The sequence below is a fragment of the Corvus kubaryi genome, unplaced genomic scaffold, assembly GCF_017639235.1.
Source record: "Corvus kubaryi isolate FWS band 111438036 unplaced genomic scaffold, C.kubaryi_AGA036_p1.0 138, whole genome shotgun sequence".
Classification (NCBI taxonomy): domain Eukaryota; kingdom Metazoa; phylum Chordata; class Aves; order Passeriformes; family Corvidae; genus Corvus; species Corvus kubaryi.
Window position 1 is genome coordinate 23,492,770 of NW_024580672.1, and position 24,521 is coordinate 23,517,290.

General features: G+C 36.3%; 1 protein-coding gene across 1 annotated transcript in view; it reads right to left on the reverse strand.

The window, feature by feature from the left end:
- Positions 1 to 24,521, reverse strand: part of CFAP46 (cilia and flagella associated protein 46) — a 72,914-nt gene that overhangs the window by 35,236 nt on the left and 13,157 nt on the right. Inside the window, exons 11-27 of the mRNA XM_042019654.1 lie at positions 23,580 to 23,770; positions 21,403 to 21,631; positions 20,283 to 20,403; positions 17,757 to 17,874; positions 16,746 to 16,876; positions 15,261 to 15,406; positions 14,589 to 14,722; positions 12,824 to 13,036; positions 11,013 to 11,223; positions 10,522 to 10,671; positions 9,636 to 9,743; positions 7,896 to 8,077; positions 6,414 to 6,545; positions 4,909 to 5,074; positions 1,090 to 1,174; positions 844 to 982; positions 142 to 325 (exon numbers count right to left, since the gene is read on the reverse strand). Of these exons, the coding sequence (XP_041875588.1) occupies positions 142 to 325; positions 844 to 982; positions 1,090 to 1,174; positions 4,909 to 5,074; positions 6,414 to 6,545; positions 7,896 to 8,077; positions 9,636 to 9,743; positions 10,522 to 10,671; positions 11,013 to 11,223; positions 12,824 to 13,036; positions 14,589 to 14,722; positions 15,261 to 15,406; positions 16,746 to 16,876; positions 17,757 to 17,874; positions 20,283 to 20,403; positions 21,403 to 21,631; positions 23,580 to 23,770 (2,640 nt within the window). The remainder of the gene's footprint in view (positions 1 to 141; positions 326 to 843; positions 983 to 1,089; positions 1,175 to 4,908; positions 5,075 to 6,413; positions 6,546 to 7,895; positions 8,078 to 9,635; positions 9,744 to 10,521; positions 10,672 to 11,012; positions 11,224 to 12,823; positions 13,037 to 14,588; positions 14,723 to 15,260; positions 15,407 to 16,745; positions 16,877 to 17,756; positions 17,875 to 20,282; positions 20,404 to 21,402; positions 21,632 to 23,579; positions 23,771 to 24,521) is intronic.

Sequence of the window (24,521 nt, forward strand, 5' to 3'; positions counted from 1 at the left end):
TACTGAAGAGGAATCTCAAAGTTATAAAAAGTAATGGTCAAGTATATGGCCTCCCTACCCATTCAAGAACTTGCAGTCCTATGAGTCACTTGAGAAACATGATTCTATCAGCATGGGAACAAACAGGAAGAAGTGACAAACCTGTAAAGCAATGATCGCATTTTGAAAACAGCTTAACTGTCCAACAATGCTTCTGGAGACTGTTACCAAGTGATGCCACATATGTGACAAATAATCTTCACTTTCATGACTAATTTTCTGGATGGCCATCATAAAATTGCATCCCGATCCTGCCCTTAGTGTAGCCATAAGTTTGAAAATCAGGCTAGAAAAAGATCAAACAAATTACCTGCATCTGTACCTGTAAAATAACTTTGTGAATAAGACACACATACTAGTTCGCACCAGTATAGTACAAAGATGCAAAGTTTATAAACTGGCATAAAAGGGCATAAAACCTTCAACTCAGATAAGATTATGTAAACAATATCCTAGATAATTTAGTTTCCATTTAATGAAAATGGGTTTGCAGTTTGGAAAACTAAAGTTTCTGCCATATAGCCACATTTCATACATCTATTTGCTTGGGAAGTAAGATACTACTTGTATTCAAGCTGTTTAAAAATTAAATTTACAAATATTATTAACAGATTAATGATAGCAAACACTGCCTATGTATGTCTTTTTCATGGAAAAGACACAACAGTGTTTTGTGTTGTAAGGACAGGCTGCTAAACAGTAATCATAATACTTTCCAATGCAAAAATGAAAAAATACTCATGAGTTTTATACTTCTCAAGAACCAAAATGCTGATTTTAATAAAAATAAATCAACCAACTTACAGTTTGTGTCTTGTCTGAGGCAAAACTTGAATAGCTTCATCCAGGAGTTTTAGTGCTGTCTCCCAGTCAGCTTTATCAGCACAGATGTGGAATAATAGACCATATAATGAGGTTCTTAATGTGAGATCTTCCTCAGCACCTTTGAAGTATATTCAAATGATTTATTATCATACTGCAGAATTAGAATAGTGATTACAAAATACTAGTGTTTCTTTTATTACTAGATCAACAGAAGGAAGAACATGCCTGGGAGAAAGCATCCAACTGATAACCCAATATTTTGAAAATCCTTTGTAATCCATTGATGCAAAGGACATGTATCTTTCTTTTCCTAAAAAAAGGACAAAAAAAGAAGAGAGAAGAAAAAGCCCTTTATCTTTCAGTTAACATATATTTTTAAGTATTTTGAACTTTTGTTTCATCTGTGAACCAATCCATATCATTAATATGAATAGCAGCTTGACCAGAAGAAAGGCACAGGCATTTTTCCAGACTGAGTTCTATAATACAAACCCAATACAAAAATAAACAGACTTAGTAATACTCAATCGCCTATACTCATTAAATAACATGAAATCCTGAAGTTCTCTCACAGAGTCACAGAGCAGCTGAGTTTGGCAGAGACTCTACAGAGCTCTCTGCCTACACCCGTGCCTAAAGCAGGCTCCACTCTTTACCTGTGAAAATTTGACTATCGCAATTCTCACCCAAAGGTCAGAGACTTGCCAACTGTTTCCCTCTCCTCTACAGCAGTTTTGCGTCTTCAAAGATAAGTTCACTATCTTGTTTCTCAAATGGATCCATATATGTGTCCCGTTCCACTGTAAAAAGGGGAGTAGGATTTTTTTTTTGCTAGACTTCTCAGGCAAAAATAAAGCGCAAACGCGGCAATATCATATCTGAGAAGCGTTTACTGATAGAAAAGGGTAAGTGTTCTTACCGAAGGGGGATAGAAAAGAGAGCAGAGAGGGGAAAGAGAGAAAAACAGAAGGAAAGAGAAGATAGGGACAGCGTTACTACAGAAACCCCGGGCGCTTTTTCGGCGTCAGCTCAGCAGACGCAGCGTGCGTGCCGCGAACCGCGGGGCGGCTGCGCGGCTGCCGTGGCGGGCTGGGCGCGATTTGCGAACAGCCGCAGGCTGCGCGTCCCTTCCGTCCGCAGGGAACCGGCTGCTGCGGTTCCGGGCGCGCTCCTGGAGCAGCTGCAGACTCTCGGGTTCGGGGCACGGCGGCGGCGACTGCAAATTGGGTGCCGCAGGCTCGTCCAACAGCAGGTTGGTGCGGCGGGCAGCGCAGGGAACACAGCGGCGGCGGCGGTCGCGGCCGGCAAACGCGGCGGAGGCGGCCGCTCCATCGGGGAGGCAGCGGAACACCAAGTCGTCGCGGTGATGAGCTGGTTCGCGGGAACCGTGAAGCAGGGCAAAGCAAGTACGGGCAGGGAAGCTGGAGCACAGGGGGGAAAAAAAGCGAAAGGGGAAGGGGGGCCGAGCTGACCCTACGGGCGAGCCCCCACTCCCTCCAAAATACCCCAAAGCAAATGGGTCCCTTTGTGCCGCGGCTACCTGCTTTTGTGTGCTAAGGCTCCTCCCACAGCCCGACTCCGCGGGCATTTTTTTCGCGAGCATCTGGGCATTTGCCCCACCCGCCAGTGGTGGGGGCTCTTGCTCACAGACTGATCGGGGATGCTTTCTCTGCCCTGACTGGCTGCCAGAGGAAGCCGCCCCGGGGACAGGGCTGCCAGCGCATGTATAGCCCCTATAAGAATATCACAGATGTCGAGGCATAAATAAAAATCAGATTGGTCCCACTCAATATGACACACTAACCATTGAATACATGTCGGATGATGCCAATAAGCTAACTGAGCTATAAGCCACAACTTTTGGGTAAGTATTACGTTACCATCATCAAAGTTTTATCAGATTTGGTCTAATCAGCATTTACTTCCATGAAGGCACAAAGTCTGTCTAATTTAGTGGCCTTCTACAATGGAGTGGCTGCATCAATGGACAAGAACTATGGATGTCATCCACTTGGATTTCTCTGAGGCCTTTGATATCGTGGCCAGTAACTTTGTTGCTACCGTATTGGACAGATAGAACTTTGATGGATGGACTGTTAGGTGGATAAAGAAGATGGATGGACTGTTGGATAAGAGTTACAGTCACTGGTTCAATGTCCAAATGGCTCAATATCAAGTAGAAACCAGTAACAAGTGGTGTACCTCAAGGGGTACCGATACCAGGGAGACTGGAACCAGTATTATTCAGTGTCTTCATTGCTGACATAGTCAAGGGGATTGAGTGCACTCCCAGCAAATCTGCTGATGACACCGAAGTGAGTGGTGTGGTTGATTGATGAGAAGGAAGGGATGTCACCCAGAGGGACCTTGACAGGCTTGAGGAGGGGGCCCAAGGCAATCTTGAGAAGTTTAACAAGATCGAGTGCAAGGTCCTCCACTTGTGTCAGGGCAAACCCCAGTATCAGTGCAGCCTTGGGGATGAAATGAGAGCAGTCCTGTGGTGAAGGATTTGGGAGTACTGGTAGATGAGAATCTGGACATCTGCTGTTATATCCTTCTCCAGATGTGACTGCATTTAAAAATTGCCTAATTATCCTGGTCAAGGATCACTGGAAACCAGTTCCTGCTTCTTACAATGGTTACTACAGTGTGTATCTATTTTAAAAACTCAGTAACTCCAGAAATAATAAAATATAGAGCACTCTGTTAACAGGAATTATTTTTTCTAACTATTATCAGAAGTTACTCACTTCTAATTCATAAGAATTACCAACATTTTCAGACATAAAAACACCTATGCTACCTAGAGCTGTAAATTTTCATTATCTACATTAAAGTTCTGCTTTTTAATACCACTTATTAAGGATTCACTCTGAAATTATGCTGTGGTGGAGGGTTAACTATATACACATAACGAAGTATTCCTTTTTATTGGTTTTAAACATATCTCTACAAGCAACAAACTTTAGGACTGTGTCTATGGGCAATTACTGTTACGTATCTAAACACTGTCAAAGTTCCATTAAACTTAAAATTATCACTGTGCTTCCAAGTACACATTGTACTCATCAGTTCCTACACACCCAGAATAAGCAGACCAGTCACCATCTCTGATTATTTGTGATTTATACATGGCTTGACGAGAAATCAAAATAAAGCTTTTTATTCTTGTACTATCCTGCTTGATGATCTGAGATGCAGACTCCTATTTGTACCACTAAGTTTGGTTGCAAAAGTCATCAACAATCCCTTCAAGTGCTCATTCAAGTGCCCATGGAAATGTACAGGAAAACTCACAGCAGCTTCATTGACATGTAAATCAAATCTAGAAAAAGGAAATGGATCAGCTTCATGGAGTTTTGAAGTAAGAAAAGTTGTAAATGTGCATGGAAGTTTCAGTGTGCAGAAGAAATTCCACATAGTGAGATGTGTTATATGACACATATCACCTGCATACGGTTTCAAGGGGATGACTTATTTGGATTACATGTGCTGTTCATAATAAGTATTTAATTTTATCACAAACTCCCAACACAGTCTATATTTTAACTCCTTCCTACTGCCAAAGTCCTAAACCATCTGTTAAAAACCTGAAGATATAAAAAGTAAAACTTTCCTTTTGCAGGTAGAAGAAATTTGAGTCTGCAGGTGGGAGAAAACTTAACTTAGTAACATTTTTTTTCGTGAGTTAGTGTTTTAGGATCTACTATCATATTCTCCAGATCCATTAACATACTTGCCAGAAGTGGCTTTTTTTCTGGGTTTTGAATATTTTCTAAACATTCTTTTTTGTAAGCTTCATGAAGTGAAACACTAAAGTGAAAATCAGACAGCAAATTACTTTGCAGAAAACTGTTGTGAGTTTTACAATTGCCTAAAACCATAAGAATCACCAAATGGAATAAAAGAGTATGTGACTGCAGGTGAGAAACCATAAATGTGTTTATGACAAGTCACTTCTGCCTCTTAGGAGAGGTGTCTTGAAGTTTCTTTACCATCAGCACCAATCACTAAAAACAAGCATTACCTATTAGAAATTCTTACCTGTTTGTTTTTAGATTCTGCTTTAATTATATTCTTAAGAATTATTTCAGTAGGTTCTTTAAGCTGTTCTCTGTCAAGTGGTGAGCCTAGCAAAGGTAAACATGCATTCCAAAAGTGCCTAGCTGCAAACATTACAAGGGAATAATTTCCAGCTTCACCTGCATACCTGAAGAAAGGGAAGTAGAACTTAATACAGAAAAACAACCACACTTTAGCTTTAATAAAGAATTTTACTTCTATGAACTTTTGGGTTTAGCTGATCTGTGGATCACCATATGTAACTTCAGCAATGAGGACTTAGCATGAGAGCTTCACAGAAAAGCTGTTTTCCTTTTTTATATACCAAATAACTTCACACACTCAGCAGAACTAGGAATAAATAAGTAGCATATTAATGATTTTACTGTATTTTTGCATAATCTTAGCTCAGGAGCATTCATTAAAACAATAGCAGAAACCTCCTCAAGATGTTCTCCTTGGAATAATATACTTCTTTTGGCTTCCTATTATGTTGATTTCTCATTCCAAAAGACATTAAAAAATAGAACATAGTAATTAATACCATACTATGTATTTTGCATAGTACAGTACCACTGTAACACAAGAATATGCCCCAAATGCCTCTAGCTGCATTCAAATTGCATTGAGCATATTTCATGCAAATGGTACTTTGAATGAATAACATTTAATAATCCTCCAGATTGTGATACAACACAGTACTCATCTGAGTGAGAAAGAGCTTGGAATTTTAGTAAAAAATCCTGGAGTGGTGCAAGGTAATCACCAGTTGAATAGCGTTACTGTTTTAAAAAAAACAGTTTTTTGAATCTAGCAGTCTGATCACCCTCTAGACAGCACTCTTTAGATCACATTTAGACTGTTGCATCCAGTTCTAGGCCACCCAATACATGCCAGACATGGACAGATCACAAGGAGCTCAGTGAAGGGCCACCAAGATGATCCAGGGACTGGGCTGCACTTGCCTTGAGACGAGGGCTAGTTGAAGAGGTGGCTTTGGGAGACCTAACAAGGAGAAGTTTCTCATTAACCTAACAAAGTTACTGAGAAGCAACAGTCTGGCTCTTCAAAGTGAATGGCGGGACAAGCAAAAGCTTTAATAAGTTAGAATAAGAAAGGTTCACAAATGTCCCCCATGGGTACAGCTGCGCAGTGCAGCAGGTTACTCACAGAGGCTGAGTGTCTCCATTCCTTGAGGTTTTCAGAGTCAGACTGGATGAAGCCCTGGGCTGGCCCTGCTTTAAGCAGGAGTCTGAACTAGATCCCTTCTGAGGATGGGATGATCCTATGAGACTACAAGGCCAGCTATGTGGAAAGTAGTTGAGAAATTGACTGAAGTGCAGAAATCTGTCAAATTCTTTGTTAAACATTTCAACTCACAACTATGTTGATTTTTATCAGTCTTGGGAGAAAATACGATGATCCTCAAAACCGTAATCGAATTTTAGATCTGTTTTATATTAGTTTTCTTTCAACATAAAACATACCTGGCACTCTGAACGAAGGTTTTTGATGCTGCTACACGCAGATGTTTTCTTCCAGACAAATTTTCCATTATGCTCTTTCCTTGTATACAGGCTATAGTGCTTAACATTTCTTGGCTCACCCTGGTACCAAGCCTGCATAAAGGCAAATACTTCAAGAAGTGCTAAGTCTTACAGGCTAAGACCATACCAATTCCTATTAATGATGTACTCAAGTTGCTACTATATAAATGTCCCTTGCTCTGGAAGTTAAAAATCTTTCTATTGAGTTTTCTTATAAAATTAGCAAACATTTCAAAACCTGAATATTTTGTTTAAAGGTAGACTAAAATATCTTTTTCACACTTCTAATGAAAATAACTGTGAAGTCAGATTTTAAAAAACTATTACATATATTTAGCAAGGAAAGAAAATAGATTTGTCATTTTCTCCCTATTTTTCACTATTGTACATCAAAAAAAAAAAATTGGTTCAAAGTCGAAATTACACACCAAACAATTAAAAATGGAAATCGGGAAAATTAGACAATTTTTGGTACTTTCTTTTGGGATTTGTCGTGCTTGTGTCTGGTAAAGTATGCTCAGGGTTCTGGAAAAATTGATATGGATCCTATTCTACTACATGTAGAAGAAAACAATGTAGATTTCAGTCCCAGAGTTGATCAGTTAAAAATTAATACACAAATAAGTTGATACCATTGGTTAATACTATTTATTAATAGCAGTTTAGTAAGAAAAGAATAAACACAATTTGCAGGAGCTTTTAGTGTCTTCGTTACAAAGTGCCACCATTGCAGCTGGCTTGTTCCTACTCTGCGGTGAGAACTGCCATGCAGTCACGATTTGTGTCCACAAGAGGGTACCACTGTCCACAGTATACGTTAACAAGTTTAAATTAAGTATTTAACCTCCTTGTCCCCAGCTTGTGCTTTACCATGGAAAGACTGTCTTCCATCCTCTGGAAACAGCATTGACAATTCATTTGATCTTTCAAACATTTTATCTTTCATTAGTTTGCAGATTGCTAGATGTGCAGCAAGTATTCCCTGAATTTCTGTGAAGTTCTGAAACTATCTATTTAATATTAAGATAACTTACTTGGTTTTACATGTGTTTAAACCCATGTAGAAAGCAACTACAAGTTTCAGGGAACACAATACTGTTTTTGTAAGTTCAATTATTTTGCAGAGGAAAAAAATGAACGATATATTGTATCTGAAATTTTTCACATGTTTATTTCAAGCTACATTGATGTACAAGCTGCTGACTCGCTTAGATAGCAGGCTTCATCCATCTTTTTGAACGGGATCCAGAGGCACAATCTGGATCTCCCACTGCCTTTTACTTTCATTTACATGTCTAACTGCACAATTTATTTCTAAAAAAGATTCTTTCGTTTTTGATTATGCAGCCAGACAGATTTACCCTATTTACTTTCTTCAAAACTTAGTTCATTACCACATTATGCAAAATTCTATGTACTTACATGCCATATTTCTTAATATTTCTATTGTGGACAAAATTCTCATCTGATTCCAAGATCCTTTTGGAACAAGTCATCACGCTTTCATAGTCTTGTGATACATACGCAAAATATGTAAGTCGTGTCAGAGTCTGCAATTCCACTAAGGAATCTGACCAACTGCATTCTAAAGCCAATTTCACTAACTAGGATTTAAAAAAAAAAAGTTTAAATTCCAGGGTTTTATATGCTTTTTTCTACAGCAATTACATGCTTACAGCTGTATCTTCCTTACAACCCACCTGGGCATGGAACAAGTATGTGATAAAGCCGTCTAGAAAATGAAAGAGCTACAAGTACAATCAAAATATACAATAGAGAGGCCTCATTCACTGTGTAGTAAGTATTACCATAGTATGTGCAAATCCAGGTGTAATTGTGCATGCCTTTTGGCCAGAAGTATCTGCCAGGACTTATTCTATGTCCTCAGGCATCTTTCAAAAATCAGTGAAACAGGACTTTCAAAATTCAGAGCCCATTTTAGTTACACCAAAAGTAAAAATGGGACATAGAACTGTTTTTGCAACAACCAGTAATTGTAATAAATAGTTGCTACGTATACTATTATAGATATGCCAGCTTGGGAGAGCTTGGGCTCCATCTTAGAGGTCTTTTCCAACCTAAACATGTATACATAGATATATATAGTTTCATATATAGTTTCATTATAGGGTCTAAACATTTTCTTTTCATTTCTTTTGTACATGTCAAAGTTCCACCTTTTTAGGATAGTGATAATTGTTAATGAATTCGTCTGAATGAAGATACTACAACACTGCTACACAAAAGTAAGCCAGTGAAGTCATAGCTAAAGTTAATTCATAATATTTGACATAAATCTGTAGACTAACTAGAATTAGATACCTATATATTTATAAGGACCCAGGTCCTAGTTGTCAGCAGTAGTTTCGTGGTTGTCCTGGCAACCTGCTTGTTTCGATTCACACAGTCAATAAATAGAATCCAAGTGTAGTTGTGTTCTACCTTGCAATTGTCAAAAGTAAATTCACTATTATATGAAGTTTTCTGTTCAAATGCTGAATGCTTCTAATACAAACCCTAAACGTCCCTATAACTACCTGAAAAGGGAGAGGTCAGTCTCTTCTCCCAGGTAACAAGTGACAGGACAAGAGGAAACAGTCTCAAGTTGCACCAGGGGAGGTTTAGGTTGGATATTGGGAAAATCCCTTCACTGAAAGGGCTGCCCAGGGCAGTGGTGGAGCTCCCATCCCTGGATGAATTTAAAAGTCGTGTGGATGTGGCACTTGGGGACGTGGGTTAGCAGTGGCCTTGGCAGTGCTGGGGGAACAGTTAGACTCCATGATCTTGGAGGGCTTTTCCAACCTAAACAACTTTATGCTTCTATTAAGTTTTCTCCAGAAGAAAAATGAAAGGTTAGAAGTATGGTTCTGTACAGAATTCACCTGAACCTCTTATGCTCATCTGGCGGTTACTGAAAAAATCTGTTCGAGCAACACAAGCATAAACCTAATATTTATATTCTAATGCTATCTCATCTTTGGATAAATAAAATTATCCTGTCACAAAAATCTCCTTCCTGTCATAAATATTTCATCTCTTGGTTAAAGAAAATAGTGGTACAAGAAAACTTTCAAAAATAATTTAACTTCCATTTAAAATTGAATCCAAAATCATAGTATGCAATTTCCTAAAACTCAGAAGCTTATAAAAAAACCAAAATACCTGAGATAAGCTAGGAACAGTGAAATCCATGAGACCCAAGCCATTACATGAATACATTTCCAGACCAATAAGAATTCTTGCCAGAGGACTTTGTGCTTCGTCATTATTCTAAGCGGAAATAAAAAATTCACATTAAGAGATTTTTTTTTGCAAGTTAATATTATTTAGGATAGTAATTGAGATGACAAGATAATAATCATAATAATAACAATAACTACATTAATAACAATAATAATAACAATTATAATAATGATGATGATGTTTGAAAACCTCAATTTGCTCTAAGCAATTCCTCCTCTCTACTGTGTCCTTAAAATGGTTCTTTGTATTTATATATTTTTAGTTCACATTGTGAATGCTGAACTACTACAGTTTCAACACTAAAAGCACACATCAACAATACAATGAAGGCAAATTTCATATACCGCTGTGGGTTTCCAGTTGTATAAGCACTATAAAATAAAAATATAAAAATAAAATATTTCTTTCCAGCTTACTAGGTCTATAATCTATATATATAAAGAGGCCATAGCATATGTTGACATAAATACAGCTGATTTTCCTTAACACTTTTAATGCAGCGATTTTATTATTTTACATTTGTGAATTCAAAATCAATTTTGCTCAACAGTTATCATATGACAAACATCACCATGGCAGCTAACAAGAGAAGGAAGAGTTAAGAAATGTAGACTCAACTGCTATACCCAGTGTGAAAAATTTGCTAAGTTCTGTAAGGAACTACAGCAAAAAATTGTTTTTACATTCTATCAAATATACAGAAGAAAATATACCTTGATAATTTCAGTCATTATTAAATAAATTTATGAATTTAACTTTTCTTTGTAAAGTTTCAACTTTATGCAGGATTTCAGGGAAATCATACCTCCTCCTGAGTCCCAAGTTGATGTCTGATCTGCTGCTGATTTAACTGCCTTGCTTTCACCCAGGTAGCAATGATCTGTTGTTGTGCAGCAACAGAGATTTTTTCCTTAGGTATGGTTCCAGTCATTGCATTTAGGGCAAATTCACAAATCTAAACACCAAGAAGAGAAAAAATAAATGTGAAACACAGGAGAAATGTGGAAAGTTTCTTGTATGGAGCATGCTATCCATTAGCTATTTTTAAATTATTGCACATGCCTCTCTAAGCCTAACAACATCTCCTTTAAGTCAACGCGCAAGGCAAATAGAAGTTATAGTCCTCAGCCCCAAATTGGTAAGGAGCTCCAGTGTTCATCTGGGGGGGATCTGTGGTGGCAGAAACTGTAAGAGAAGGTAGCTTTTTTTTTTCCAAAATTTCTACTATTGAATTTATAGGAATTACAATGTATGACAGCAGAACGAAAGGGACTACAAAAAAAAACGGGTTTGTACCTCTAGGGCAGCTTTGATGTCAGGAAGTCCACTGGGATCTACTGAAAAAGACTGGATGATATTTGCTTTTTCCTGTTTCTTTGCTGCAGTTTTTCTGCTACTGTCTATTGCTCTATCTTCTTTCTTCTCAGCAGGCTCTGGCTTTGGAATCCAAGAAATAATTAGGCCTCGAGCCAAAGCATTACATAACATCACTAAAATTTCAGCACTTCTGTAGAAGAAAACAAAAATCAGAAGTGCATACTGCATCAGATCAAAATAAAAGGCAAGAATGAAGTTATTGATTTCAAGAAGTAAGCATTGAAAATCTAGCTTTTTCTTAAAACGCAAAATTATGGATATTACAAAAAAATCTGCTCATTGGTAAAGCAGTTTAATGATTAAAACTACAAAACTCAGAATCAGTTTTCAGTTTACATCAATTTTTTCACTCTTTGTGTAACTGAAGTTTCCCTTTTATCACAGAAAAAAAAAATTATATATATGTCAGACCAGCATTAAAAACAACTTTTTATTGATGGGTTAACATATATGAAAAGAGTAACTATTTTCTAAAAAAGTGTTATGATACGACACAATGCAGAGTCCCCAGGCAGGTGCAAAGGACAGCCACTTTATTGCAAAAACCCGTCCTTTTTAAGCAGTTAGCTGGTTATTAGTTTACACAGTTTTCAGGCATAACAAACATAATTCAACCAACCACCATACACCACGATGTGAGCATGTGATGGTCACGCAGCATGTTTTTCTATCCCTAATTCAGCTGTGTCTCTTTGCCACAGTCCTTTTCTACGTAGCTGAAGTAACAGGACTGAGCCATGATTTACAAAGGCAACATTTCTTTTGTAAGGTTTTACCTATATTCAACAAAAAAGTACCCTAAACCAAGCCCTTCACATATTTTTGTGGTTATCATGCCAGTCCACTGCCAAGCTGGAATTTTCTTCTTTTTTTTTTTTTTTTGAGAAAACATGAATTTAATTACATCTAAGAGATTATTGCTAGTACATACTGATGTGTCAAAATTAATAAGCAGGTATTACCAGTCTTCATCGCTGCACAAACTGAAATACAGATTTTATTCCCCAGTACTGTTAAAAGAGACTTCTTTGCTGCTGATCCTTACTCTAGCTGGTGATGAGGTCACTGTCAGTGAAGTGCAAAAATATCTAGGATTTTGTCCCACAGTCAGATTTTGATTAAAGTGTCTACTCCACAGTGGTCAATCATTCTCCCATTGCATTTACTGCAGATCAGGATTTCCCTAAACCACTGTGGAATCTATGTTCCCATTTTCATGGTCTACTAATGTGCACATTCCCTTTCTTTGTTTTCTATTTTCTCTTATTTCACAACCAGTAGTAATCACCTTATGCTTGTTAGAAATACTTGCAATGAACCTATGAACAATGAACTTGAATTGTATTTACAGTATAATTCAAGTTCAGCGAACTGACAGCAAGCAAATGCATTTTGAGCTGTTGTGCAAATTCAGATTCTAAGAGAATTTTCCCAATTTTCTGACTAACCTAACAAAATGCTATTTTGCGTGCACGTGTTGCTATTCCACAATGAAGAGAAAGTAACACTGATTGGCCTAAAGTTAGCATGGCTTGCAGTGTATAGTAACAAAGAACAAATAGAAAGGATTAACATTTAGTTTTCACAATTTACCTCCTGAGCTACTCTATGTATACCAAGGCTCTTTCACTACCAGTGAAAGCCAGCAATAAATATTTCACAGCACAGGTGACTTTCAATGTTTGTTTTAGAAAAAAAGATTATGTTCATATCCGAACATCTAAATTTACCCGTCATGCCCAACAGTCTTGATGGCTCCAAGAAGAGTCTGCAGATACTCAATAATGTCCCTCTGTCTTCCTGAAGAAATCAGATGTCTGTTATAATTTAAGATATACACCACAGCATTGTGAACAATCCAGGCTTCATTCAATTCTTCTCCTATTTCAGCTGCACGTTGGAAGTTTTCCATAGCATACCGAGATAAGTCGTCTATCCATAAACTAAAAAATTAGTATAAAGAAGCTGTTATTCCAAATCTTCAACACTAGAAGGGATTATATGGTAAGGTTAAATATGCAGTACTACATTTCAACCAACAACAAGAACAAAAATTCGATTACTTTTCAGTTGCATTTATTAAGTCCTCATCCACTGACATATTTTACTTGGATGAGAAGCTGGTTCAGAAAAGGAAGTGGTATCAACATGAAATGAGCAGTCTCTGACATTGAAAAAGCTATTAGCTTGAAAGATATTGTCTATGGTTCATGTTCCTTCCACATGTTCGGGTTTTTTAAATGCATGTGAATCCACCCATCAGTGCCAGAAATCCCTAAATAACCATGTCAAGGCTCTACTTGAATATAGAGGTAAGTGAGGCATGCCATCTAAGAGTTAAGGACATGTCCTTTTTACTTAAAACTGCATGTTCTTGCACTCAAAGACATTTCCAGGTGATCCGAAATGCTGTATTTGTTTTAAAGAGAATATCATTATTTTCACAGTCTATGCGATAACTTTCTTTCAATAGCTTTATTTTCTTTCTTTCTTAGTTATCAAAATGTACTATTGCTAAGAAAAAACAATACTAAAAATACAGTCTTGAATGATCATACAGCATGGCCATGGTTACAAAGTCATAAAGTCAAAAGCACAAACTGACACTGGGTATTATTATGTCAACAATGGTACAGGACACAGAAGACCAAAGTGCTCTTTTTTCTATGGGTTTTTAATCTAATTAGGTAAACTCAAAAATAGCAAGTAGCAAATTTTGGAACAGAATTCTCATCTTCTTTGCCCCTTGGCTCTGATTAGTTTATAATTTTTCCCGTTCTACTGAATATTTGCAAGCAGGCAGTGTGAGAAACTTTAATTAATTTTCAGACTTAATGAACAGACCTAGGGACACAACTCTGCCATCCTGCTCTCTCAGGACATGACCACTGTAACAGTAAGGCTAATATTACTATAAATGTGAACAGCAGAGAGTCAAAGCATCATCTTCAGAAATCTCTCTCCCCCCTCTTCTCCTTTGCAAGAAATAATCATGTCAGACTGGTAAAAAACATATTCTACTGTCCCAAATTAATTTCAGTTGATTGGATGGAACACACTAGATTTGCAAACTGAAACAATTCATCGTATGCATTCAGTGCTATGAAATCATTGTAGGTATAGGAGCTATAAAGCAAGACAAAGAGCTTTTTGATTTGGGGAAACATATTTTTAAGTGGAGAATTTAATGATCTAAGTGTCAATATACAACAATTTAATAGTTTTTCAGCTTGGAATACTAGCTTCTCGCTTCAGAGAAATAAATGTTAAATGAAAAATAAAATCCACACTCCAGAATGAAAGAAAACCTAAGAAAAAATATTTCAAACTATTTTTCAGATCCTTTTCCCATTTCCCATGACTATCTACAAAAGTGAAGAATCTGGTGACAATGAATTTTACTAAGGCAAAACAGCTTTTGCAATTATCATCTGTGTCTGATAATAGTGCTCTGTTAAGAGTTCCGAGGTCTCGATATATATTATGGAAAAGCACCTGTATGTTTTCCATTCTGGAGCACTTTCAGGAAGATATGAGACACATCCTGGACGACACTGCTTTGTAGCTTCTGGAAGTATAGCATGATCATTCAGTTCAATTCCCTGCAATCTTAATAAATGAACAATTGCCTGAAAAGACACGGAGAAATAAATTCTCTACCCAGGTTATCACCGTAAAAACAGACTATGACTTCATATTAGTGCTGTTACCTCTTCAAAAATTAAAAAATACTAAATGCTTTGTGAAATGTTGAACTGTACATGTACAACTATACAGGTACAACTATATGAAATACAATGCTTAGTACTTCATAATCATAAAATTGTCTACAGCTAATAATATTACTAAATAATTACATGGAGAAACAACCATAATTCGTATGTGTAAGTTTTTAAATCATGCTGGAACTTTAAGGATCCAGGAATGTAATGTCAGATGTCAAAAATTTACAGTAGAATCTCTTGTAAAAAAGTGTTATTAGCACCTGCAGTAAAACTATTGCTATAGTTACTTTCACGCAGTATTTTGATAAAGTTGCTTCATGAAGCCACTACTTTTACTTCCTAGAGAGACAGAAAATAACTAAACTCAAAATTCCAGTGCTTCAAGATTTATATATAAAACAAAACTAAACAAATATGAATGACAGTTGTGTAATTTCTTTACCTCTGCATTAATAAATCTTATTTCTGCTAGTATTCTGAGTAAATCTGCTTCAAAAGAGAAGGATTTAGCAGGTAGCAATGATTCTCCTGATAAGCTGTCACCTTGACCGTCAGCCATCATAGTTGCATTAGCTTTGTTCTCCTGTGCTAAAAATAAATAAACCCATTATTATTTCCATGCAAATCATCATCTTAATTTTTAAATTTACAAATCCTTACATATTCTTAAATTCACAAGGAATAGTTAACAAGAAAAGATTTCTATTCCAAGCAACTAATTTTTTCATTAGTACCATTTATTGCACTCAAAAACCTGTTCTCAAGCAGTGCTGAGGCATTTGTTACCTGTGATTTTGCTGCATTTGTGCATAACCTTCAATATTTGCAGCAAATAACTTTCTCCAGTCATAATATACATACTGAAATTGCACTATTAATGGACTCCATGGCCTCTAATTCAATTTTATTGCATTAATGGAAGTGGAGCATAGAACTGTATTATGCAGAGGCAAAAGCATTTGTGTTTGAATCATGGACTGGGCTGACTTTCTGGTAACACGCACATCAGTAACGAGAAAAAATAGCATTCCTTTTAATAATTTGGTTTAATAATAATAATTTAAAAATTCAGTTTAATAAGAAAGGGAAAGGTCTAAGATTATTTTAATATAAGCACAAAGTTTGTAAGAACACAGCAGTTTCTATTCATTACTCTTTTGGCACACAGTTGCCTTCAGTTTCTGGTAAGTGTACTTATTTTTCCCTTTACTTTGGAAAGGAGGCAAAAGATTAAACTAGTCAGAAGATGCAAATATTCCAAAAGAAAACTGGCAAATTAATGTCCTATATTAAGTGGACCTTGGAAACAATATAGAATAGGTTCGACTAACATTGGCTAGCGAGGTGAAAAGCCATTTCATCTATTCGGAAATGTGAGTTTTGCAAACTCCCTGACAAAACCAACTTTAAAAGCCAGCAAGCAGAGAGTGATTTGAAAGTGCTTTTCCCCCAAGTTAAAAATTCTTAATGTGTGGTAGGTTTCCAGCAGACCCTCAAGGAACAAGGTACAATGTTGGACACCTCAGAGGAACCACTCACTAATAGGGGATTAAAGAGTAAAAATGTTAACACGTGAGCCTCATACAAAGTCACTAACAACCCATTTTTCTACAGCTCCCTCAGGCATGAATGATAGGGACCTAGAGGACCATTAGGGAATTCTTAAGACAGGTAGATGTATTTCATAGAAGTGCTTCTCTACAGCACTGGTGAAACTCTTCTGACGGCTTCTACAAAAAAACATGACTGATTTCTAGATTTGGAAGTAGAAAGAATATTCCACGTATGCCAACATGCAGTGACAGAAAAGACACTCAGGGAACTTTGGGAATGGAAGGAAAGAAAACAATATTGTCTGACTCCTTTTAGTAACTTTAATAAATGATGAAATAGTTCCTTACAACGTTCAAAATAATTTGTCACTTACTTGTTTTATGCTTTGTTGCCTCCCTAAACAAAATATCATCATACAAGAGGCAAAATCTACATGCTGCACGGCAGACATCCCACACTTCCTGTTTACGTGCAACTTTTGCCAAATCTGCCCAAAGAATAATTCTACCAAAGAAAAAGCATAAATAAAATTAGTTCATAAGCAGGATTAGGTTCTACAGTTCAGGATTGACAAAAACAATCATGTCAATAATGATGGCCATCAGGAAAAAAAATTACATTTAATCTAGCAAAGGTAACACTATTACTTTATTAATTAAGAATAATCTCCTCAGCATATCAGTAGACAAAATTCTTATCTTGGATGGTAATTATACTGAAGTTTCAAGATGTGTGTGACAACTCTCATTTTCTATCTCATAAAGTAAACTAAATATTTCAAAGCTAATGTTGAGTATTTAAAAATAAGCCTTGAAAACAAGTTTGGATTTAGAATCTTATAGAAAACAACTGCCTTTAAATTTCATCACAGGAATTTTTAATGCAGAAAAAAAGTAGACACATCCTTTTAAATAAGGAGTGACAAAATGAAATACAGTCAAAATGAAGCCTGTCCTTTTTCTACAGATTGATCTTTCTGACTTTCAGAATGAACTACTTAGCTTTTTCACCAAAAAAGTTGTAGCACATGATGTGGTACAAGGACCTAAAAAGACACTTGCAAGTTTCAATTCTACATCAAGTACGAGCCTTAATCCAGTCATCCCTCTATATGCTGGGCTCATATCAATAGAACAGGTGAGTTTAAGTGTGCATGTGAGAGAGAAGATTAGAAACAGGGAAAGACTAAAATCCTGCACAGCATGGAAATGTAACAGAGCTTTTTGGACAAGAAATTATACACACACTTCAATGTGTTGCCAGAGGCTGAAATATTCAGCCTCTTACAAGATACCATCCAGTAACTTAACCTCTGAGACAGAACCTTTCCTCTTAGAGACTTCTACAAAAGATGAAAGAGACACTTCTGGTCTATAGCAATTACCTCTCTCTGCCATTTTCGTTTCTTAAGTGTTTTAAATGTTCATCAACTTTCTCCACACTTTTAGTATGATGTTGGGCTTTTGCACAGAGGTAGCTTATTTGACTATTGCCTGAGGAAACTTGGCAAAGAAATAAAAATTAAATGTAATTTTTATATATTAGAAATTTAAAAATCCACATGAAAGGCAAACAATTTGATTCATGATTCCTTGCTGAAACACTCAAAATCCAGCTCTTTTCTCATTTCTTCAAGCTTTCCCCAAACCAACCAACCAGCATGAAAAAAAACGTACCCCACCAGCATCTATTTTGGCTTTTTCCTGTACCTTGAGATACAGTTGTGCCATCCAAAACTGATCTGTGCTTGTTTAGTACCCAAATATCTCAAGTACACCTCTTTTCTGACAGGACATATAGAGTTGTAGTTAGGTTCATTCAAGAGCAAGTGAATGATGTAATATGTAAAGTACACATTCATACTGAATTTTAAGAATGTTTATCTAATCAAACACATTTTTAATCAACTTGTTTTGTTTTGATAATACTGACTTCCATTTTACTTAGTCAACAAGGTATTAGGCAGAAATATTAATAAATAAATAACCAGCACAGAAAACTGATGCAAGGGAAAAAGAAGCTGGCTCCTGAGGAAAAAATTACTCCAGCAGTACAAATACATCAAAAAGAGATTTTTTTTTTTTTCTGTAGTGTAATGACAGAGAAGACATGCTTTGCATTAGAATACAAGTAATTTGACATGATTGGAAAATCCAATGAGTTTCTACATTCACCTGAATCTAAGCAAGGGTCCCTAACATAATGCAGACAGAACAGGCTTTAACTTGATCCCCAAAAATTCTGCCAAACAATATCAGCAAATACATCTAAAGTACTTCTGACTTTAAAATATACATATAAGCAGGTTCACTTACAAAAAAAGAGGAAGGCACAGCATCTTACCATTCTTGCTAAATATATTTTGCAATGCATTGTCCAGCATGTGATACCTCTGTGTAACTATACACGTAGAGCATCTGATAGAAATTGTCCAGTATAATGCACAATGACAGTTACATCATGTAAGGTTGAAAAGAATTGTGGATTAAAAGAGGACATTGTTCTTTGGATCTATGGGTACAGTTCTCACTAAATAAGTCAAGCGTGTTCATCAAAATAGAATGAAAGTTTTTTATGCAATCGAAAAGAAAATATAACCCTATAAATCTGACGTTCTGTCCTATGTACATTTTATATAATAAATTTGCATATATATTTTTGTGCTCCTTCAATACACGTGTAAGCTTGTGGCAGCTTAAGTCATAGAAAAAGCAAAAAACTCACTGCTTGGATCACAGCCTCAGAAACAACTGGAATTTCTCAGAACAAAATTTTATAAAATGTTGTGTCAAATGAAGTCTTGTAATAGTTTCAATGTTGTAATAAACTCACTCATTTTAATGACTCAACCTGGAAGGCTAGTGTGTGCTAAGATTTATTCTGAGGAACTTCAGAAGTAATTGTATAGTTGTCAAGTCAAAATTTAAAATCAAAGAGATGTCCATGATTTTAATTCTTTTAATTTTACAAATACAATGCATTCTGTAACTTTAAATAATGTATGAAAATGTTTTCCAGCAACATAGTTTTCACATTATTAAAAGGACTGCACAGAGTGGAATAATTGATCTGTAAATAAGACTCTGGCTTGTAAGTGATTAGTTGATCAAGTTTGGAATGGGGATATGCAAGGTAAACTTTGTGGCCTGGCTGAACAGATGGCATGAGAGAACTGCATGGCCTTCCACAGCACAAATACACTGCTTTGGAAGCAACAGGACTCTTTCTGTAGCATTCCCTTCCTCCAGCATAATCTCTACTGCGGGAGTACACTGGGTCTACTCAAAGTTAGTAAGATTAGTCACACATACACTTGTTATATTGCTAAGATAAAACTAAACAATTTAAGCAATCTGGAAAGTCTGTTCCCTGACCACTTTTCCTCAGCCAGGGGCTGCATAATCAAAAACTGAAGCTGTTTAGGGCATAAGGAATGTGCCCATTTATGTTCCATGTTTTAGAAAGTAAATAATGAATTCACACCTAAATCTCTGTGCAAAACTAGAGCTCTAAAAAACAAGATTTTAGAAGAGAAAGATAATTACAATATAGAAAGAACACCCAATGTAATTAACACAGTGTATTGGCTGAAATTTCTGAAAACGCTACTTTAAAATGACCTTGGTTAAAAACACTCCAGAGTTGTACATAGTGAAAATAGAACTACTTACAGTGCACAACAGTAAGATTCAGATGAATTTGGAGGTGAAATCAACACCTTTTCCAGTATCACCATACAACTTTTAGATCCCTAATGAAAGTGATAGGAAGTCTGCCACAGAATTCAGCAGAACTATCACTTTGTCTGTATTGCAGTATTCCCTACATGTTGCCACTAGATGCTATGCACAGCCTTTAAGAGTGTGCAAAGCTAAGTGTAGTAACTTTTAGTCACACACACATACTTTACCTTTAGCTTCTTTTTCACTGTCAAGGACTATTTGAAATGTGTCAGGAGCTAATGCAAGACCTGCATTTACCAGAAGGGATCTCTTTTTCCTCGCATTATCCTTTTGTTTTCCCCTTTTAGCCTACATAAAGAAAAGAACTCATTGTTATAAGGTTGATTTTATATTCCAACTAGATCTTATTTACTAAACATAACAGAATACCTATCATGTAACTTGCTACTACCAAAAAAATACGTATAGAAATTGTGTATCTTTAGGTATCTTAGACATCATTCTACAGTATTATTGTCATTGAAGGTGACCATGGAACTTCTGTTGATATTCACATGCTTCCACCAAGGATCATTTAATACAAAGTACTGTTCATGCTTCTCGTCAATCTTTACAGTATATTCCTCAGTATATAACCTGACATTATGTTATACCTTCTTAAACAACCCATGGTAACATATCCTGTGTGTAGTAACTAGGAATTGCTACAAAATATTAAAAGTATCCTGGTCTGCAAAGAACTAGCCAAAGTCAGAGGAGCCCTGGGTTTTTTTAAAGCAACATTTAAGCAGAGTAAGCTTGCATGGAAAAGTATTGAAACCAGAAAAAACAATCAGTTGCCAGTATGATTTTTGTTCAGGTGCTAAGGCAGCACAACAGAATTAGATGCACTAACTCCTGACAATGACTTCACTGTGACTGTAAAATATATTATTTAGTGGCATTTGTAAGTGTCACATAATATTGATTTATCTCATAGCCAGCTAGGATGTTTAGCAATTTGGACGCTGTGCCTCTCATTAAATAAAACACTGCTTCATGCAATGAAATCCTAATTATTGACAACTGCTAATAAGCTTCTTTTTTTGCTGGTATTTCTGCTAATTAACATCTCCCTGCCTTCCCCAAGAAGTAAGCTTTGAAATAACTGGGAAAAAAATCCTCTGTTACAATTTTCAGACTGTGAGGCAGCATAACCACTTCAAGGCAACAAAGCAAAGACAGTTTGCTGAAAACAAGCTGATGCTGTCTCTACTAATATGCAGTTCTACTAAACAGGTGTCTCTCCTCCGCTGGAATTTAATAAGCGAGCCTATTTCAGCTACAGACCTTATTCTTCATGCTTACCTGTTCAATCAACATTACCGCCTGATCCTCTGGATGCTCGGGTGATTCATACAACATAGCACTCAACCAAAGGCGGTTAAAACTCAGTCTTAGATGTTCTTGATACTGCCCACTGTTGTTCAGCTGCATAGCTTTTTGCAAATGTTCCAGAGCAGCTTCTAGTCTATCCCCATCTTCTTCAATACGAGCTATTTCCATATGAACTTGGCAGCGCAACAAAATCAACATGCTAAGGGTTACAAATTTAAGCGTAAATTGTTAAAATAAGGCACACTAACATTCTTAGACCTAAAACTCACCCAAAGATGAAACTCAATATTTAAAAGTGACTCTAGTATTAAAATTGATATTCCCTTTTTAACCGACTTGTATCTTTAATTTTCACTATCATACCTTTTTAATTAATAAGAAAATTTAACTGCATATTACTTTCATTAACCCTGCAGGAGAAAGCAACACATCTTGTGGACTAACTGATCTTCATATATTTGTGGAACTCTTTTTCAGTACCGCTTAGCTGTGCAAATCAGGTGGTTTTCAAAAGTAGTCAGCTGCCAGAGAAAGAATAGTGTATTGAATGATGACTTTTGACAGAAGTTCACCCTCTCTTCCTAACATTTAAGTAGAAGCTAATACTCCTAAAAGTCTAGCCCTAGTTGCATTAGCTCAGCTCTTTTAAAGATTAGGCTCACCTCAGGCATACACATTCACTCTAAGTACTCTCTCTACCCAGGTGTGGTTGACACCACTCTATGGAGCCGGCGTGTTTTCACCAAAAACTGCATGTTCTCCAGTCTCAGGTATACTTGGCTCCCTACCCATCACCTGCCCCAGGAAGCTGTTCATGACAGCTCAGAGTTCTACATGCTGCTTCAGATTATTTTCAGGAAGAAAAACAAAAAATCAGATAAATTAAAGCAATGTTATGAAAAAAAACAGAGAAGAGAGGTTTTCAAGCCTATCAAATATCATGCCACAGAACTAATGTATGTCCACATCAGAGCCAGCCTGACTGAGGAAGTATCACCCTTTTCCTGTGGACCAAAGTAGCCACAATAAATGCTGCAATCAAAACAAAAATTGAGACAGGCTAATTAATAGAGACAAGTGACTTCATTCAATCTCTAGTGACAGTACCAGAGCAGAGTTGAGGCCGAGTCTACTGGATGGTTAAGAATATACATGTGACAAACCCCAAAACCTTAGTCCCCCCAAAATCTCCCCTGCAAGCTTTTAGAGCAAAATTGTCATTACCAACATTTAGTACAAATTTCAAAGTTGCCTGTGCTGATCTTGCACTCTACTTACGGAAAGCATAAGAAATGCTTGAATAACAGTACAGTAATACAATATAGTGCATTCATGCATGTGTATATCCACTCTTTATGCAACAAAAAAAAAAAATTTAAACCACTGAAACTAGATTCCTCACTTTCCTCTGCAATACTTGCATCAGAAACCACCTAAGGTCCTGCTCAAGTGGCAGATTGTGTTGATTGCAACTCACTCGACTGCAAAAGTTCTGATCTCTGTTCTTAACAGTCAGATGACGTATAGGTCCAAACTCAAGCAAGCACCAAATAGTAATGTTTACTTGTCTGACTCAAATTAACAAAAGGGTGAAAATATTTAGGTGCTATGGGTTAAGTACAGCATAATAGCAAATAGAAGAATATACCTCAAAAAATTATTAATTTTCTTAATGCAGTAGGATTTTCAATTAAAAAGAAGTATCACCAAAGATACAAAAAGACTATCTTGCAAGAAATGTCTTACTTAACATATAAGACAGAAGCCATGATGTTTTTTCAAAAGTAACTTTTTGAATTTTAATTTCTTAACCAACAAAAGTGATGTTAACACGAGACTCTAAACCACAGTACGAAACACATACTGCAGCTTTGGAATTTTCTCACATAATTTTGATTAACTAGAGTATTTTTAAGTTCCTAAAACATTTCAATATTTGTTACAGGTCATTAAACAGTGTGAGATTTTGCCTGAAAGGAACCTATATTTAAATGATTAATAGGGAAATGTATGCAACATACAGACATGCATTTATTACAAGCTAGTGGAAAATTTTCAAAGACACTTAATGTCACAGAATTTGAACACTTTTAAAGGAGTTTGATGCTTTGAGACCTTCCAAGAAAGTACATAGCATTGAAAATTACCTGTCAATCTCTTCAAGGACATCAGCAACTGAGATTAATGGCTTTCGCACATGTTGATGCAAATTGTGTTGTAGTAGTGGTAAGCACAGATTCCACTGGGTTGCACAAACAACCTGAATCACACCAGGATCTCCCAGCTGAACTGCACGTTTTAACATTAACTCAAGATTTCTTATCAATTTCAGCTGAGCCTACATAGACGAAGAAATAATTAGCACTACTGCATTTAATAAATTGAATTTCTTACGTGTTCTCCAAATTTTAATCTTAGGACTGTTTTCAGTAGAAAGCAGTCCCTTAGCCAGCAGACTTTAGAAACTTTTTGCTTAATAATTCTTCTCATAAATTTTTTTTTGTAAACAGGCATCCATAACTAAGGAGTTTTTCTTTTCGTTACTCCAGGCTGCTACTACATATTTCTGGCAGAAGTCTGTCAGCTATTCCCCATTCTTATGATAAACAAAAATTGATAATCGTGAATACTTTAATTGATAATTGTGAATTCAGAAGGTTTGGCTGTTTTCTTCACATTCAGCTACAGATGCAGGTTTTAGGGGTTTTTTCCACATTCAGCTACAAATGCAGTACAGAAGAGGAAAAAAATAAATATTATGAATGGAATTTGCCATACCATCAATTAAACTTGGTTCTTATTGAATTATGTACAGTAACACAGTTACCTACAGTAACAGATGTGCCATTTATTACACTATTTTTAGAGGTTATGCAAGTAAAAAAAAAAAAAAACAGAAAAAATCAAACAAAAAACCACTCCAACTGCATACACTGTGGGCTTGAAGTTCAGAAATACCTGAATATCCTCTTTTACATGTTAGTATTAGTAGTGTTTCGTATTATGAGGAATTCATTAACAAGGGGTTTTTTTTCCGAAAGGTGAGTGGAATTTCTGAACTCCAAAATAAGAACAGCCCTAGACAGGAG